The following is a 19,244-nucleotide window of genomic DNA, read 5'->3' on the forward strand; positions in this document are numbered from 1 at the left end:
TCAGCAATTCCATTTCTTTCAAGGTTTATTTCACTTGTATCAATATGTTGAATACTGTCAATCTTATTTTGATCAGTAGATTGAGTAAGCTGTTGCAATGCCTGTTGAGAACAAACTACCTTGGGAGTTGTTTGGTCATTAGGTATATCATGCACAGTGTCATTACCTCCATCGGTTGCAGCATCAATAGCAGTAGCCCTGGCACTTAGTTCTGCTATATTCTCCAGAGCACTTGCCGTATCAGTTTGTGGTTTGGTCAATGAACCATAGTTCTGAGCTTTTGTGGTTATCTGTTTTGCATTCATTTGTTCATAAGGTTGTTTGTGTTTCTCTTGCTTGTTTTTTTGGTTGATACCTTTGAAGTTCTTCTTCTTCTGAGATTGCCATTGATCCTTAGAGTGGTTTGCATTTATTGGTTATTGTGCTGTAGGTTTGATTTTGCTCTGTTGTTCTTCATTTTGGTCTTGTACCACTACTTTTTGGTTGTAGTTTTGTTCCTTGTGTTACCCCTGTATGATCTGCTCCTTTTGATATTGTATTCTATTTGCTCTTTTAGTATTGTTTGATATCTGTTTGGTCTGAGTTTGGGGAGTTTCAGCAGTTGCTTATTTCTTGTCTTCTTCTTCTCTTTCTCTAACAGGGCATGAGTATTCTTCATGTCCTAAGTACTTGCAGTGTGAGCAGTATGTTGGGAGATCTTCATATACCACTTCCAGCCATTGTCTATCCCCGTTAACATCCTGATCTTCATCAAAGCCTAGCCAAACATGATGAGGCCTGAATTGAGTCAAGTTAACCTGCATCTTGGCTTTTGCTACACTTCCTCTTGTTTTCTGCATAGAGGCTAGGTCGAGATGCAATACCTTACCAATAGGAGACAACAGTACAGATAGAACCTCCATGTAGTAGAAATGCCATGATAGTTCAGGAATAACTATCCAAACAGGGACAATTGGATTATCCTCATTTGGATTGAAGTTGGGTGTCCAAACTTGTAATTCCATTCTTTGACCTTGGATATACATGGAGGTTTTTGTCCAGACAGTTGTGTGATCGTACTCATTATCTAGACCAAAGTAGACTGTGCGAGCATTGAAATGGGCTATTTTAACTCCTCCTCTTAGTTCTGTTCGTGCTATGAAGCTTCTCCTGATCACTTCCATTCGAGGCATTGTGTTAAGAAATTTCCCTACAATTGTATATTGGCATCTGGATGCAAGTGTGATCATGTAGTCCTTACTAGTGAAGATGACAGTCGGTTGGCCCTATTTGGTAGTTATTTTTGGGGGTGTGAACTCTATTGGGACTATTTATGCTACCTGCCTTGCTCTTAATTTTGTAGCAAGTGAATGAGTTATGGTAGGAGGTGATGGGGCAGGACAGTTTGTTGGTTTAGGTGGCTGGTCAGTGACTTCTGTTTGGTTTAGTGTGGTTGCTGATTTTGTTGAGTAAAACTGGGTACTTTGGTGGATATTTGCAGTTGGTTGTAAGGAGTATGTGTGCTTTGGTATATGAAAACTGGTTAAGATTTTTGGATGTGTGTTTGCAGCAGATGTACTGATTGTTTGGCTATGGTGTTTGGTATGTTGTGTAGTTTCTGTTGGTGTTAACATCTGAGTGTTAGTGTGATGGTGCTTATTCTTAGTTGTATTTTTATTCTGGAAAGTAGGTGCTTTGTCAAAGTTGGTGGAGATCTTAGGAAAATTTGTTGGCATTGGTATTTGATTGAGTTGGGGGTAAGTTTGAACATTGACATTCCTAGGTAAATCAGTAGTTGTTGTATTAGACACATGTGCTGCATAAACATTACCTGAAGATGCCAAATTTGTTGTTGTAGTGATTGGCTGCACTTGAGTAGTAGGAGTTGTTGCGAGTTCCTTTTCCTTATCAATAGAGATTATCTCGACAGGTGAAACGCAGGGAATTCCATGGGCAGTCTGTGAAACACTCAAATTTTTCGCCAGTGGTCGAACATCAATGATATCAACTGGAGTTTGAAACTGGACTTGCGGGTGACCTTCAGCAACATATGGATAATGTTTTTTATCCAATTGAGTTTCAATTGGGGTTAGGCCAGTTGAAATACCAGGAACTCAACAGGTGTCATGTGGTGTTGTAGGTGACTACCTTTTATCACCCTCATTTGTTGTATTTTCTTGTAACTTCTCTTGACGACTAATCTCAACATGACTTTGTGAAGCAAAATCATTCATATATTAATCAAAATTGACATCAAAACTGACCCTGGCATTTCATCGAACAGATGGCATGTGTGATTCTGTGTGCACTGTGTTCTGCCTTATTGAATCAAATTGTTCCTCGTGGTTGTTGTTTGAGGGGTTGGGATCAGTATCCAGATCAATTGGAGTATAGTGGCATTGGTTTTGAACAGTTTGGATATTTGTAACTCTATGCGCGACCAACAACTGATTGTTATTGTTGTTCACCCGTGTAGAGTCGTTTCTTCGTGTATTGATGTTGTCTGAAACTATGTGTATCGATTGTAATTGAGGTGTTGAGTAATCTCCATGGCTTTGAATCAGTTGATTTGGTTCAGAAACAGTGCAGTGAGTTGTAGCTGCCTCCAATTGTTTTTTTGGCAAGTTTACAGTTCCACCATTGTTGACAGTTGCAGCAGATGGGGAAGAATCAATAAGGGTGCCTACATGGGGTTTGTGCGCAGGGTTGTTACGCGATTGTTGGATCTGGTCCGGTGGCTTTTTCACCACCGGGCGATGGAGCAATGACCATTTTGTGTGTGTTGTTACTGTTCCTGTTAGTCGTCTCTCTAGAGAGCATTTTTGGTATGATTATGTTTTCTCTACTTCATTTGGATTGTACTTTCACGATTTTGTAATTTCAATATTCTAATAAGAATTTTTTATTTGTCTTTCTTTAATATATTATATTTATCCTAAAAAATGGATAACAATTAAACTTATATGTGCTTTTAAAGATACGCGGATTAATTCAATACGAATGATAAATTGCATTAGATTAAATAGATAAATGACGTAATAAATTGTCAAACTAATTAAGGGGAGTGATCCCGGACTCAGTAACAACTTTAATGAAATGTCTGTTTTCGATCTCGGGCTCACGATAATGTAGAACTGATGAACAAAAGTAATAACTTTGAATAACAGAGAAAATAAGAGTATATTGCCTTGATATGCATGTTACAATGATGCCTAATGAATAGTTAGACTCCCCTTTATATTGTAGATGGGTTTTACCCTAAGTACAATTCCAAAAGAGATAAAAATCTTCTGTTTTCTTAATCACTAATTTCCTGCCGATACGTGCCGAGATTCACGCCGTAGCATCCAGCTGGACACGGATATCACATCCCTTTGTTTGTCGTGCTCGATTATCTGGTAATGCTTTTCGAAGTTTTGGGGTTCGAATCAGACCTGGGGGATGTGGCCCCGATTCTTCTGAGGGCAGGTGTATTGCCCGAACCCCGACTCGAGGGGCTCCCTACCCCGATTCTGGCTCCTTACAGTCACACCTCTACTCTATTTACTTTATCGGGAACCAAGGCGTCCAAAGGGCTCAGTTTCACCCGTATACAGATAGTCCACTCGTTTCTCGGAGAGTACGTTTACGGAACTGACGAGAAACGACATATGCACTTCGATTCCTTCTTCAATACGCCATGCTAGAAATGACAAAGAATCCGAAAGTCCTATCAGTCGTGTCATTATGACTTCAAACATGCGTCAGCCATCGGCAGGTCATCCCTAAATCTGAAACGGCGCGAAACCTCTATAAACACTTTCCTCTTTCGTTCATTTTTTACCTTTTGACAAGCTTCTACCTTTGAGTTTTCAGGATATCACTTCCATTCTTCACACTCTAATATTCTCACCTTTGTTCTTTAAAACTTCTCAGTAAGTTGCAAGATTTTATTTACTTTCTACCCAAATCAGCGCACTTGACCTTTCATCTTTCAACCCCTCTTCATATTTTTCAAGCTTTTTCAGATAACAATGGCTAAAACCGATAACAATATTCCCCAAAAAGTTGCTTCTTCTTCTTCACAATCGACCGCTGAAACCGATGAGACTATTCCCAATGTGCTCATCCTCGAGAGGTCCGCTCATGATGTGGCTACCGATGAACCGGCTGCCGAGCCTCCCTTGAAAATGTTCGTTCCTGGTGGTTGTTCGGTTGCCAATGACTTTAAGGTTGAGAAGCCCTCATCGGTGTAGTGCCGGTGTGAGGGAGTATCAAGATATATATGCTCCATTACCGAAGACATCCTCCCCACAGTCCGAGAGGAATGCAATTGGGCGGGTAAGGACGTAGTAGTCCCTGGGCCTGCGGACGCCATCACTACCTACGTGGAGGGTTATCTAAGTGCTTATACTTATCCCTTCACATTGGGCCCGGTGGACCTGGTTATCTTGGATTTCTGCAAGAGGTACAAAGTGTGCCTCAAGTCAAATCCACTTGTCACTGTGGAGGATCATGATCCTCCTTCGTTATTTCGTGAACAAGACCGAGCCCCGTTGGTTCACCATCGATCACCTTCTTCGCCTATACAGTCCCTGAATCTTCCGAGGGGGAATAAAAAATCTCACATGCTGGGCCAACAAAGCCCCATTCTCGAGCATCGATGAGGAACGGGATCAGAGCTGGCAGGGACGTTTCGTTCGGGTGAAGACCAAAGACTTGGTTCCCCCAGAACTCATGTCGTTCCCCGAGAAGTGGAACACATCTCGTAAGTATAATTTCCCCTTGAAAGTCATTTTACCTTCATCTCCTCTTTTCTTACTAGTATTTGTGGTGGTGCAGCCATCGCTAGAGTCCCAAACGCGATCCCTCGACTCAAGGAGTGGATCGAGGGTATTTGTTCACAGATGCCTTATTCCGAGAGCTCATGGCGCAAACTCTCTAGGGGCTATTGGGAGGCCCATTCTCACGGTAAGACCCTTCATCGAATAGGTAACATCTAGCTCTCTCATTCGCATCATACTTACCCTCTTTTCTTCATTTTTCCCTTTGCAGGTTTGCCTAAGAACATTGAGCTTAGGCCTTTAGTAGGGGACGAGGATCCATCCATTGACCTCTCCGCTTTGGGGAAGCTTGAGGCTACAGCAGGAGAAAAGAAGAAAAGGAAGGCTCCGGGCTCCCCAAGCTCAGAGAAGAAGAATCTAAAGAAAAGGTTGGCCGTAAGCCAAAAGAAAGTTCTAGCTCTCGAACGCGCGACTCGGATTCGCTTTATCGGCTTAGGGATGAGCCCGAAGAAGATGATTTTTTCGTGGCCCATGGGATAACATTCCCCGATAAGCTAGCATCCGTTGAAGAGGAGATCCATAAGGCTGATCCCCCTCAGGCCCATGGGGTCGATGAGGAGACCGGGGCCGAGACTTCCCGGGATGCCGACCACGCCCCGAAGGAGGCACCCGATATAATAGAGGTCGCCTTTTTATACCGAGTTCATGCTCGGGGAGGCCCGAGCGGGAAAGGAGAGGTCTGACAAAGGGACTCATGGCGCGTACGATCCACTTCGTTCTTTTTTTGACGGTGTGGACTCGTCCGTTTTGGAGGATTTTTCCGGGTTGGGCGACCTGGATGTGCCGAGCAAGGGGTCATCTTCAGAAGTCGACGGGCTAAATTTAAGCATGAAGTTAGTCAACCAATTCCCTGCCCCAAGCGTAGATCCTGGCCGCTAGAGGTCGATAGTCATCACTATCCCGGAGGATGCCCGGGTTCTTTTCGCTCCCGTGGGAATAACGAGCCACCTTCGATGCCCGGTGACCGAAGAAGACCTGGAAAAAATGAACGAGGTGGATGTACCATGCCTGTTCAATATGGCGCAATAATCATTGAATCGGGTAAGGTATCATTACGATCGTTCGACCTTGACTTAATCCTTGATATTTCTCACATCTTCTTTCTCTTACCCTTTCGCAGGCCTTGGTGCTTCATCACGAAAGCTTTCTTCGGTACCGGGCCGAGGTTAACTAGCTCGAGGCTGATATCAAGGAGCTTGCTGAGAAAAGATACACGTATAAGCTTCTCAACGAGCAAAACAAAGGGGTCATCAAGAATCTCCAAGCCGAACTGGATGCGGCTCAAAAGGAGCATGCCGACTAGGTCAAAAAGGTAAAGGTTTTTGAAGTTAGCAATGAGGACTTAGCCATGGTGACTAACTACCAAACCTCGCAGGTTCAGCAGAAGATTGACCGGATCGACCAACTTCGAGCTGAAATGAACGAGGTCCAAGCCATGGCCGATGTTGGGAAGGGCAAAATAGACCAGCTAGATTCAGAGGAAGAGACCGCCCAGGAACAACTGGCATCGGTAGAAGTTCAACTCCGAGTGACAAAAGAGAAGGCTGATAAGCAAGCCCAGCTGAATGAGAAACTCCGAGCTCAAATGAACTCCGCCCTAGCAGAGCTGGATGCCCTCGGCAGTGAATGTGAAGCTGTAAAGGCTCAGATACGCACAGCCTCCGCTGATGCTGAAGAGATGGTGGCCCAGTATAGGGCCAATGGCGAGGTACCCGAGACCCGTCTGAAAACCAATGTTGAGTACATGAAGCAGTTATCTCGAAGGGAGACCCTCGAAGAGATCCACACCCGAGGTTTCGACCTATCTGCCGAGATCGAGGAGGCGAAAATGCTCGAGGTCAAAGCCAAGAAGTTGGCTCGTCCCGAGGATGAAGAAGGCTCTGAGGGCTCCAACAAACCCGAAGGTGAAGAAGGCCCCGACGGCTCTGGTAACGAGGTGGGTTCTAGTGAAGATCGAGCGTAGGTGCCTTAGGAATTTTTCTATTTATTTTTGCACCTTGTACATTTATTTTGTTGAGGCCATTTTCATTGGCCTTTGTAAATACATTCTAGAATGTATATATAAGTTTTTTTCCCTTTTGGAAATTATTAAGTCTATTACCTTTACCATCCTTTTTACAATTGCAAAGATTTCAAATGACATAGCACGGAATAAAACATAGTAATAAGTTATTTTTTGGAGGCCCGAACAAGACTTGTTCTCGATGCAAGTTTTGTTTGAAACTTGTGGGGGCTCGGAATGACCAGAAGCTTTCCCCAAAATGCTTGTTTAAATGTTTTAGACTATAATTTTGCCGAGGGTAACCTTTGAACCGGTTTGAAAATTTGAAGGCCTCATGTTTTGATTACGGGCTTCGGACGTCTCCGAAACGCTTTTAGGATGGCAGTAGTCTTTTAGATTTGGGCACTTCCTAATAGGTCTTGTGCCTCCGGATTTCGATAACCCGATCCGTCTGAACTGATCAAGGATGGTATTCCCCGAGTGGGGGTGGCCCTTTAGGCTCGGATAGGGGTAGCCCTTGGTCTTGATAATTCTCGGCCAGTAATAGCCCTTAGGCTCGATACTTTTAAGAAGCAAAAAATGTTTGTTACCAAGGTAGAAACTTTCTTTCATTTCTGTGTGTAACGTACACGATTGTATAAAAGCTCGTATTGCGGCCGGTATGACCTACGCGGGCACGGTTCATTAGAACATTTGGCCCTTACAATGAATCCTAACTACCGAGCCTTGACTGATCGAGCATAGAATTTTCTTCCTTGCTAAAAATCATGACCCGATGGTGATGGCCCCCAGTATTCGACGTCGATCGTCGAGAGGGCTCGAATATTGTTGACGTGACCATTGACCTTGATTCAAAATCGCTCTTTGAATCTAAGTTAGCACGATCCACTATTGCCTCATTAAAAACTTGCCGAAAAATCTATATGAGACAAAACCGGTTCAAGGGAAAAAGAGTGCAACGCGTGCTTTCAGGTCTAACAACTACATTATCCTTTGGTTGTTGCCTGCAAGTGTTAATCCAATTGGCAATATATATATAAAAAAATGAATGGGGTCATAACTTAGCAGTAGTATTATTTTAAGTGGGTCACGTTCTACTTGTTTGGTAGCTGCTCACCATTACCTGCTTCGAGTTTGTACGAACCTTTATCGGTAATATCGATAATTCGATATGGACCTTCCTAATTCGGTCCCAACTTCCCTTCGTTCGGGTTCCGGGTGTTCAGTGTCACCTTTCTTATCACCAAGTCCCCGATATTGAAGTGTCAGAGGTTGGATCTCCGGTTATAATACCTTTCGATCCACTGTTTCTGGGCGGCTAACCGGGCAAGGGCGGCTTCGCACTTCTCATCCAATAGTTCTAGACTCATGCTCATGGCCTCACCGTTTGACTCTTCGATCGCATATCGAAACTTGAAACTCGGTTCTCCTACCTTGACCAGTATTAGTGCTTAGGCACCATAGACCAATGAAAATGGGTGGCCCCGATACTAGACTTTGAGGTCGTACGGTATACCCACAGGACTTCGGGCAAAATTTCCTTCCATTTTTCTTTGGCATCGGTCAACCTTTTCTTAAGGTTTTGGAGTATGGTCTTATTTGTAGACTCCACCTGCCCATTCCCACTAGGGTGATAAGGTGTTGAGAAGATCCTTTTAATCTTATGGTCCTCGAAATATTTGCTTACCTTGCTGCCGATGAACTGCTTCCCGTTGTCATATATAATCTCGGCCGGCATCCCGAACCGACATATTATGTGGTCCCAAATAAAATCAATAACTTCTTTTTCCCTGAATTTCTCAATGCCTAGGCATCAACCCATTTAGAAAAATAGTCAGTCATAAATAATATAAATTGAGCCTTACCGTGTGCCCATGGCAGGGGACCGACAATGTCCATTCCCCATTTCATGAATGGCCAAGGTGACAAGACCGAATGTAGTAGCTCCTCGAGCTCATGGATCATTGGTGCATGCCTCTGACAGTCGTCGCATTTTCGCACGAATTCCTTCACATCTTTCTCCATGTCGATACAGTAATAGCCGGCTCTGATTATCTTAAAAACCAACGATTCGGCCCCCGAATGGTTCCCGCATGTACCTTCGTGAACTTCCCTCAAAATATATTTGGTGTCTTCCGATCCTAGACATATGGCGAGTGGGACATCAAAAGTTCTTCTAAACAGGGTGTTATCTTCTGACAGGATGAACCTGGCCGCCCTCGTGCGCGGAGCTCTTGATTCTTTAGGATCCGAGGGCAGCTTCTCGATCTTCAGATAATCTATATACTTGTTTCTCCAGTCCCAGGTTAAGCTTGTAGAGTTTATCTCGGTGTGGCCTTCTTCCAATACCAATTTCATGAGTTGCATGACCGTTCCCGAGCTGAATTCTTCGTCATCAATCGACGACCCCAAGTTAGCCAGAGCATCAGCTTCGCTATTTTGATCTTGAGGCACGAGTTGTAGGGTCCATATCTTGAATCGATGTAGCGTTACTTGTAGTTTATCTAAGTATCTTCGCATTCTTTCCTCTTTTACTTCGAAAGTACCATTGACTTGATTCACCATAAGGAGGGAATCACATTTAGTTTTGATCATTTTGGCCCCCAGGCTTTTAGCCAATTCGAGACCTGCAATCATGGCCTCATACTCGGCCTCATTGTTAGTCAATTTCACAGTTCTAACAGATTGCCTAACTACGTTACCCGAGGGCGGCTTCAACACGATGACGAGTTCGGACCCCTTTGCGTTCGAGGCACAGTCCATAAAGAGGGTCCAAATCCCCGAGGAGGTCCCCGAGGTTAACAATAATTCCTTTTCAACTTCGGGTATTAAGGCCGACATAAAATCGGCCACAAAGTCTGCCAAAATTTGAGATCTGATGGCGGTTCGGGGTCGATATTCAATATCGTATTCGCTAATTTCCACGACCCATTTGGCCAATCGTCCAGAGATCTCGGGTTTGTGCATTATGTTCCTCAATGGGTAAATAGTCACGACACATATGGAATGGCATTGAAAATAGGGCCTTAACTTCCTAGAGGCTCTTAGCAAAGCGAGCGCTAATTTCTCCAAGTGAGGATACCTCGTTTCGGCCTCGCCTAGAGTCCTGCGAACATAATATATAGGAAATTGTGTACCTTTTTCTTCCCAGACTAGGACTCCACTTACTGCTATCTCGGATACCGCTAAGTACAGGTACAACTGCTCGTCTGCCTTCGGAGTATGAAGCAATGGTGGAATCGAAAGGTACTGTTTGAGTTCTTCCAATGCTTTTTGGCACTCTGGGGTCCACGAGAAGTTATTCTTCTTCTTCAATAATGAGAAGAACCGATGGCTCTTATCAGAGGACCTTGAAATGAACCAACCCAGGGCGGCTATGCGCCCGGTTAGCCTTTGGACGGCCTTGACATTGTTTACCACAGTGATGTCTTCTATGGACTTGATCTTGTCAGGATTGATCTCAATCCCCCGGTTGGACACCATGAATCCAAGGAATTTCCCGGACCCGACTCCGAATGCACATTTCTCCGGGTTCAGCTTCATATTATATTTTTTTAGTATGTTGAAGGTTTCTTGCAAATGTTCCAAATGGTCCTCTGCTCACAGGGACTTAACTAACATGTCGTCAATGTAAACCTCAATTGATTTTCCTATTTGCTCTTCGAACATCCGATTTACTAGGCATTGGTAAGTGGCAGCATCATTTTTTAGTCCGAATGGCATTACGTTATAACAATAGGTGCCATATTTAGTGATGAAGGAAGTCTTTTCTTGGTCGCCCGGGTCCATCCGGATTTGGTTATACCATGAATAGGCATCAAGAAAGCTAAGTATCTCGTGGTCGGTCGTCGCATCTATCATGCGATCAATGTTAGGCAAAGGAAAAGAATCCTTAGGGCATGCCTTGTTCAAGTCTTTGTAGTCTACACACATTCTTAATTTATTTCCCTTTTTAGGAACTACAACTAATTTTGTTAACCAATCCGGGTACTTAACTTCCCGAATTAAACTTATTTTAAGGAGTTTGGATACCTCGTCATTGATGAATGCATGCTTGACTTCAGACTGATGCCTTCTCTTCTGTTTAACCAAGTGAAACTTCGGATCCAAGCTCAACTTGTGGGTAGTTATTTCCGGCGGGATCCCTATCATGTTAAGATGAGACCAAGCGAAACAATCTATGTTAGCTATAAGAAATTCAATGAGTTTTTTCCTTAGCTAGGGAGTTAGCCTCGTGCCCTAGTATACCTTTCGATCGGGCAGGTGCTCGATCAATCTAACTTGCTCCAGCTCCTCGACCATTGACTTGATGACATCAGAATCGTCAGGGGCTATGAAAGACCTAGGGACTCCGTAATCGTCGTCCTCGCCTGTCTCCTGCTTTTCTGGCTCGGTCGGGGCTGGTGTCGGTAATTGCTATTTGGTTTCTTCCTTGGTGACCGAACTCGAGTTCTTTGATGTCGAGAGTGCGGATATCGGGACCATCTCATCGACCGTGAACATTGTTTTGCGGCCGGTTGCTCCCCGTAAACTGTTTTGATTACTCTCGATGTGGGGAATTTCAATGCCTAATGTAGCGTCGAGGGTACTGCCCTCATGTTGTGAATCCATGGCCTCCCGAATAGAGCATTGTATCTCACATCTCCTTCGATCACGCAAAACTTTATTTCCTGAATGGTTTCGGCAGTGTTTACCGGCAAGGTTATCACCTCTTTAGTGGTCTCGCATGCCATACTCGAACTGCATGCACTATTTAGTCTTGTAGACCCAGTTGTTCCACGACCCTCGATCTGATGATATTGGCCGAGCTACCTGGATCAATTAACACATGCTTAACTCGAGATTTATTTATGAGTACAGATATTACCAGTGCATCATTGTGTGGATGTACGATGCCTTCAGCATCCTCGTTGTTGAAATATATGGTTCCCTTCGGTACGTAATCTCGACTCCGTTTTCCCCTTATAATGCACACTTTTGTGCACTTTAACATCGGCCCTTAGGGGACGTCATGTTACACCCTATATTTTCGTACGTAAAAGTGTATCGTAAGCAAACTAATGTAGGACCAAAAATGAGATAATATTTGAAAGTATATAAAGTAAGTTAATCATATTACCTCGAAGGTTACAAATATTGAAGATCATGAACAACAAGTACAAAGAGGGTTGGAAGGTTCAGAAGCTAAAGAAATTGAAGAAAACAATGTTTCGTCGAAAGTCGACAAGTTGGGAATGTTATAACATGTATCTTTGGGGTGAGACTAGGGTGCTTAACATGATAAGGAGATTATGTTATGATTTATATTAGTCGTATGACAGCCGTGTATTATGTTTTGAAGTCAAGCGAGTTGTGAAACAAAAGTCGATGAAAGTCATCACAAGTTACGTTCATAAGTTTTACTAAACCTTTTGGTCAAATGTAACTGCATTTTTATCCCAATATACTTAGAGTTACGGGGTGTTCCACCCATAAAATTGAAGATCTATGAGTCTAATTTCTAACTCATTAAACCGTTTTTCAATACGATATTGGAGTAGAGAGATATGGGCATTTTTACGAGACTGCGCAAGCTGCTAGGTGACAAGTAGATGTGTCACCTACTTGCTTAAATGAGAGCCCAAAAATGGGCCATTTTGGGTCATCCAAAGAGGCCTTTAAAGGCCTATTTTCTTCATATATTAGACTGAAAATAGGGCATAATAACCAGACATAAGCTCTGCAAAAATCCTCCCAAAGATTTCCCACAAACCCTAATTGATTTTCTCTCCCTTTCAAGTTCTAATTGGAGGTAAAACCTAGAGTTTGAAGAACCAAGATAGGAGTTGAGTTATCCAACAAATAGGGTGAGTTTACTGCTCTCTTTCATCCATTTTTTCTGCTATAAATTCTTGGTAAGTCGTTCTATACTTGTAAGAACTCACGGGACGGTGATCGAAAGCCATGAGTTCGAGTTATTCACTTGTAGCGGACTGCTTTGTGGACTATTTTGTGTTGTTGTTGGGCTGCATGTTTTACTACTATTTTGTGGAGTTTCAGAGGAGGAAGGTGTGGAGAAACACCATATAAATATAGGGTGGTGGGCTGGTCGTTCGTCATAACATTTTCGGGTCGTTTGACACTACTACGGTGGTCGTTTTGTGTATGAAGAGATTGGGGTGTGTTGGGCTATTTTGTAGTATTTGATGGTGTATATAAGGCTGGAAAATAATCTATATATGTTGTTATTATTGTGTTCTTGTGTTTTTGGTGTTATCTTGAATTTGGAGAAAGTAAGGATTATAGGGGAGATGCTGCCCGTTTTAATACAAAATAAGCTTGTCGTTCGTTGTGCGATAGTTGTACCTTTCGTAAATTAATGATAGTATTATTATCATTGTTGTAGATTAAGGTGCGAAAAGGTGAGTTCAACTTAGTGATTGTAAAGATTGTGATAAGGTATGTAAAGGCTAAACCTTTCCTTCATTTTGGCATGATCATGTAACTACATGAGTTTGATAATGAGGCATAAAGAGAAGCTCGTATTCCTGAACTTATGTATATTATCCTAGTCTCACAAGTTATAGTATTCTCCCTTATCGGGACTTTATATTCAGTTAAGTATTATTTTCTTCCAGTCAAGAGAGTAGAGGGTCTATATATATATATACAGTAATTTCACCACCATCGAGCTATAATCGATGGGCAGGCCCCTATTGGGCTATGGCTGATCAAATGGTAAGTTATATACCGAGCCTATTATGGCCGAGCGCCTATGAGCAAGCCCAGAATGGCCGAGATATAGAGCCTAGTATGGCCGAGCGCCTTTGAGCGAGCCTACTACGACGGAGCAGTTACACGTTCCGAGCCTTATAGTGCTGGACATTTATTTTACTTACTATATTGAGAGAGTTAAGTTAGTATCAGCAGGTAAGTATATCTCCAGATCATCTTTGACTCCCAGTTACTTTCAGTTATCATATTATCAGTTCAGTTTCAGCTTTCAGTTATTTTATTGCCTTACATACTCGGTACATTATTTCGTACTGATGTCCCTTTTCTGGGGGCGCTGCATTTCATGCGTGCAGGTTCAGACAGACAGACGGGTAGACCTCCTCAGTAGGTGTTGCCCGAGTTCAGCCTGATCGGTAAGCTCCACGTCCTTTGGATTTGCCGGGTCTAGAGTTTTGTGTACATCTTATGTATATCTGTATATATGTTATGGGTAGGTCGGGGTCCTGTTCTAATCATAGTACATCCATTAGTAGGGGCTTGTAGACATATCTTGTCAGTTGGTACAGTATGTTGGGCTTGTAGGCCTTTTATGTATATTTTGTTGGTTTGTCAGCTGTAGTTGTTATGACTGCCTTGTCGGCCCAGCGTTATATTGATGTTTAGTCAGCATTAGTTTCCGTTCAATTTTATATTTTGCTTCACAAATTGGCTTGCAATGTGGCCCCATGGCCAAAGTATGACATTATATGTTCATAGTCCCTTAGTCGCAAGTTGGTACGCAAGGTTAGGTGAGGCATCAGGTGCCGGTCTCACCCTCCAGGTTCGGGGCATGACAAACTAGGCACCGAATGCCGGTCTCGCCCCCAGGTTCGGGGGGTGACACGTCAACTCCTCCAATCTGAAGGCTATCTGAAGGCTACGAAAATGATCGCAAAAGGGTGTCCGAGTTAGAGATGCAGATGCTGAGATACCTACACTTCAGTCTATTCCCGTAGTTAAAGAGTATGCAAATGTGTTTCTAGATGAGCTTCCAGGTATTCCTCCATAGCGAGAGATTGATTTTAGCATCGATTTGCTTCCAGGAACTCAACCAATATTCGTCCCTCCGTATAGAATGGCACCTGCATAATTGAAGGAGTTGAAGGAGCAGTTAAAAGATTTGCAGGAGAAAGGTTTCATCAGGCCCAGTACCTCACCTTGGGGTGCACCGGTACTGTTTGTGCGGAAGAAAAATGGCTTGCTGAGGATGTGTATCGATTATAGGAAGCTGAACAAGGTAACTATTAAGAATAAGTATCCACTTCCAAGGATCGATGACTTGTTTAATCAGTTGTAGGGGGCTAGATGCTTTTCAAAGATAGATTTGAGGTCGGGGTACCACCAGGTCAGAGTTCGGGAAAAAGATATTCCGAAAACAGCCTTCAGGACCCGATATGGCCACTTCGAGTTTCTTGTCATGTCCTTCGGGTTGACGAATGCACCCGCCGTATTTATGGACTTGATGAATAGCATATTCCGGCCATTTATAGATCTGTTCGTGATAGTATTTATTAATGATATTCTAGTTTATTCCCATTCAGAGGATGAGCATACGAACCACCTGCGAGCGGTACTCCAAACCCTTCGTAATCATAAGTTGTATGCTAAGTTTTCTAAATGTGAGTTCTGGTTGAAGTCTGTAGCATTCTTGGGGCATATTGTATCAGATGAAGGTATAAAGGTAGACACTCAGAAGATTGAGGCCGTGAAATCTTAGCCTAGACCTACCACTCCGACAGAGGTTCGTAGCTTTCTAGGCTTAGCAGGATACTACTAGAGGTTTGTAGAGGGTTTTTCTTCCCTTTCGGCACCATTGATGAAGTTGACGCAGAAAGCAACTAAGTTTCAATGGACAGAAGCTTGCAAGCGGAGTTTCCAAGAGCTTAAGAACAGGTTGACCTCAGGGCTAGTTCTAACACTTCCAGAGGGTTATGCCGTGTATTATGATGCCTCAGGTGTCGGGTTAGGATGTGTGCTGATGCAACATGGGAAGGTAATTGTGTATGCTTCAAGGCAGTTGAGGAAGCACGAGAGGAATTATCCGACCCACGACCTCGAGTTAGCTGTGGTCGTCCATGCACTTAAGATATGGCGGCATTATTTATATGGTGTTCATGTTGATGTATTTACAGATCATAAAAGCCTACAATATATCTTCAAGCAGAAAAAGTTGAATTTGTGACAGAAGCGATGGCTTGAGTTATTGAAAGATTACGATGTTAACATTCTCTACCATCTAGGAAAAGCTAATATTGTAGCAGATGTCTTAAGTCACCGATCTATGGGTAGCTTAGCACATGTAGAGGCCGAGAAAAGACAATTAAATAGAGAGATTCATCAATTGGCTTGTTTGGGGGTTGGTTAGTAGATTCTGAGGATGGTGGAGTTGTACTCCAAAACACTGTAAAATCATCTCTCATAGCTGAAGTCAAGGAAAGGCAGTACGAGGACCCAGAGTTGGTCGAGTTGAGAGAGCGAGTTCCGCAGCAGAAGAAGCCATTATTAGAGCTCAAGGGAGATGGGGTTCTCAGATACAGGGGTCGTCTGTGTGTTCCAGATGTAGCAGGGCTACGAGACAGGATTATGTCAGAGGCACATTATTCGTGGTATTCCATCCATCATGGGTCAACGAAGATGTATCATGACATTAAGGATGTGTACTGGTGGAATGATATGAAAAAGAACATTGCTGAGTTTGTCACTCAATGTCCTAGTTGCCAGCAAGTGAAGATAGAGCAGCCCGGAGGGCTAATGCAAACTATAGAGATCCCGACATGGAAATGGGAGGATATAAACATAGACTTTATCACGTGTTTACCTCGTTCTAATCGTAAGTTCGATTCCTACCGGTCAGATCTACATATACAACAGAAGATTATGCAAAGTTATATATTAAGGAGATAGTGCGGCTACATGGAGTATCAGTTTCTATTATATCTGACCGTAGGTCTCAGTTTACAGCACATTTTTGGAGGTCATTTTAGAGAGGTCTAGGGACTCAGGTGAATCTTAGCACAACTTTTCATCCACAGACTGATGGACAAGCCGAGAGCACAATTCATACGCTCGAGGATATGTTACGAGCATGTGTGTTGAATTCTAAAAGAAGTTGGGATGAACATCTACCTCTTATCGAGTTTGCATATAATAACAGTTACCACTCCAGTATCCAGATGGCTCCGTACGAGGCTTTGTATGGGTGTAAGTGCAGATCTCCTATAGGGTGGTTTGATGTTGGAGAATCTGGGTTACATGGGCCAGACCTGGTTCAGTAGGCCATAGAGAAAGTAAAGCTTATCCGGGAGCGACTGTTGACAGGTCAGAGTCATCAGAAGTCATATTCTGATGTACGGCGACGAGACTTAGAGTTCAGGGTTAATGACTGGGTACTCTTAAAGGTATCACCTATGAAGGGCGTGATGAGGTTTGGCAAGTTAGCCCACGGTATATCGGGCCTTATAGGATCATTCGGAGAGTGGGCTAAGTAGCTTATGAGTTAGAGTTGCCCTCAGAATTGGAGTATGTCCATCCGGTTTTTCACGTATCTATGCTACGGAAGTGCATTGGAGATCCTACTCGAGTGGTGCCCACGGACGATGTACAGATTACAGAGGACTTGTCATATGAGGAAATCCCAGCTGCCATCCTAGACCGACAAATCTGCAAGCTACGAAATAAGGAGGTAGCCTCCGTGAAGGTTTTATGGAGGAGCAAGAATGTAGAAGAGATGACGTGGGAATCGGAGGAAGAAATGAAGTCTAAATACCCCCACCTATTTCAAACTGAAGATATGGAAGATGGGATGCTACAACACAGCTCTATTCAGGCTAGCAGGTCATCAGGTAAGCTTTTATTTTTGACTTTCAATATTTATGATTTACGGTCAGTGAGGCAAAGTGTTGCTATTTATAAACCTTGGCCATGTGTAGCATACATAGTATGTTTTCTAGTTGTGTGCAGGTTGGTTTTAGTCTAGTGTACGAAGGAGACTCTGGCAAAATTTTCCAAAGTCTCTAAGAGTAAACATTCGAGGATGAATGTTCCCAAGGGGGGAATGATGTTACACCCTATATTTTCGTATGTAAAAGTGTGTCGTAAACAAACTAATGTAGGACCAAAAATGAGATAATATTTGAAAGTATATAAAGTAAGTTAATCATGTTACCTCGAAGGTTACAAATATTTAAGATCATGAACAACAAGTACAAAGAGGGTTGGAAGGTTCAGAAGCTAAAGGAATTGAAGAAAACAATGTTTCATCGAAAGTCGACAAGTTGGGAATGTTATAACATATACCTTTGGGGTGAGACTAGGGTGCTTAACATTATAAAGAGATTATGTTATGATTTATATTAGTCGTATGACAGCCGTGTGTTATGTTTTGAAGTCAAGCGAGTTGTGGAACAAAAGTCGATGAAAGCCATCACAAGTTACGTTCATAAGTTTTACTGAACATTTTGGTCAAATATAACTGTGATTTTCTCCCAATATACTTAGAGTTATGGGGTGTTCCACCCATAAAATTGAAGATCTATGAGTCTACTTTCTAACTCATTAAACCATTTATCAATACGACATCGGAGTAGAGATATATGGGCATTTTTGCGAGACTAAGCTAGCTGCTAGGTGACAAGTAGGTGTGTCACCTACTTGCTTAAATGAGAGCCCAAAAATGGGCCATTTAGGGTAGTCCAAAGAGGCCTTTTCAAGGCCTATTTTCTTCATATATTAGACTGAAAATAGATCATAATAACCAGACATAAGCTCTGCAAAAAGCCTCCCAAATATTTCCCACAAACCCTAATTGATTTTCTCTCCCTTTCAAATTCTAATTGGAGGTAAAACCTAGAGTTTGAAGAACCAAGATAGGAGCTGAGTTATCCAACAAATAAGGTGAGTTTACTGCTCTCTTTCATCCATTTTTTATGCTGTAAATTTATGGTAAGTCGTTCTATACTTGTAAGAACTCACGGGACGGTGATCGGAAGCCGTGAGTTCGAGTTATTCACTTGTAGCGGACTGTTTTGTGGACTGTTTTGTGTTGTTGTTGGTCTGCGTGTTTTACTACTGTTTTGTGGAGTTTTGGATGATGAAGGGGGTGGAGAAACAACATATAAATTTAGGGTGGTGGGCTGGTCGTTCGTCATAACATTTCCGGGTCATTTGACACTACTACGGTGGTCGTTTTGTGTATGAAGAGATTGGGGTGTGTTGGGCTGTTTTGTAGTATTTAATTGTGTATATAAGGCTGGAAAATAATATATATATGTTGTTATTGTTGTGTTCTTGTGTTTTTGGTGTTATCTTAAATTTGGAGGAAGTAAGGATTATAAGGGAGATGCTGCCCGTTTTAATACAAAATAAGCTTGTCGTTCGTTGTGCGATAGTTGTACCTTTCGTAACTTAATGATAGTATTATTATCGTTTTTGTAGATTAAGGTGCGAAGATGTGAGTTCAAATTGGTGATTGTAAAGATTGTGATAAGGTATGTTAAGGCTAAACCTTTCCTTCATTTTGGCATGATCCTGTAACTACATGAGTTTGACAACGAGACATAAAGAGAAGTTCGTATTCCTGAACTTATGTACATTATCCTAGTCTCACAAGTTATAGTATTCTCCCTTATCGGGACTTTATATTCATTTAAGTATTATTTTCTTCTAGTCAAGAGAGTATAGGGTCTATA

The 19,244-nt window shown here is 42.6% G+C and overlaps 2 protein-coding genes across 2 annotated transcripts; one reads left to right on the forward strand and one right to left on the reverse strand.

The window, feature by feature from the left end:
• Window positions 1-605: 605 nt before the first annotated feature.
• Window positions 606-1,172, reverse strand: LOC104095990 (uncharacterized). Its single transcript, XM_009602259.1, has one exon. The coding sequence runs from the start codon at window positions 1,170-1,172 to the stop codon at window positions 606-608; it is 567 nt and encodes a 188-aa protein (XP_009600554.1).
• Window positions 1,173-4,865: 3,693 nt separating this feature from the next.
• On the forward strand, window positions 4,866-6,765 carry LOC138910404 (uncharacterized). Its single transcript, XM_070201643.1, has 3 exons — window positions 4,866-4,929; window positions 5,014-5,177; window positions 6,178-6,765. Exons 1-3 carry the CDS (start codon window positions 4,866-4,868, stop codon window positions 6,763-6,765), a joined length of 816 nt encoding a protein of 271 aa, XP_070057744.1.
• The last annotated feature ends 12,479 nt before the right edge of the window (window positions 6,766-19,244 follow it).

This window comes from Nicotiana tomentosiformis, chromosome 4, assembly GCF_000390325.3.
Source record: "Nicotiana tomentosiformis chromosome 4, ASM39032v3, whole genome shotgun sequence".
Taxonomy (NCBI): domain Eukaryota; kingdom Viridiplantae; phylum Streptophyta; class Magnoliopsida; order Solanales; family Solanaceae; genus Nicotiana; species Nicotiana tomentosiformis.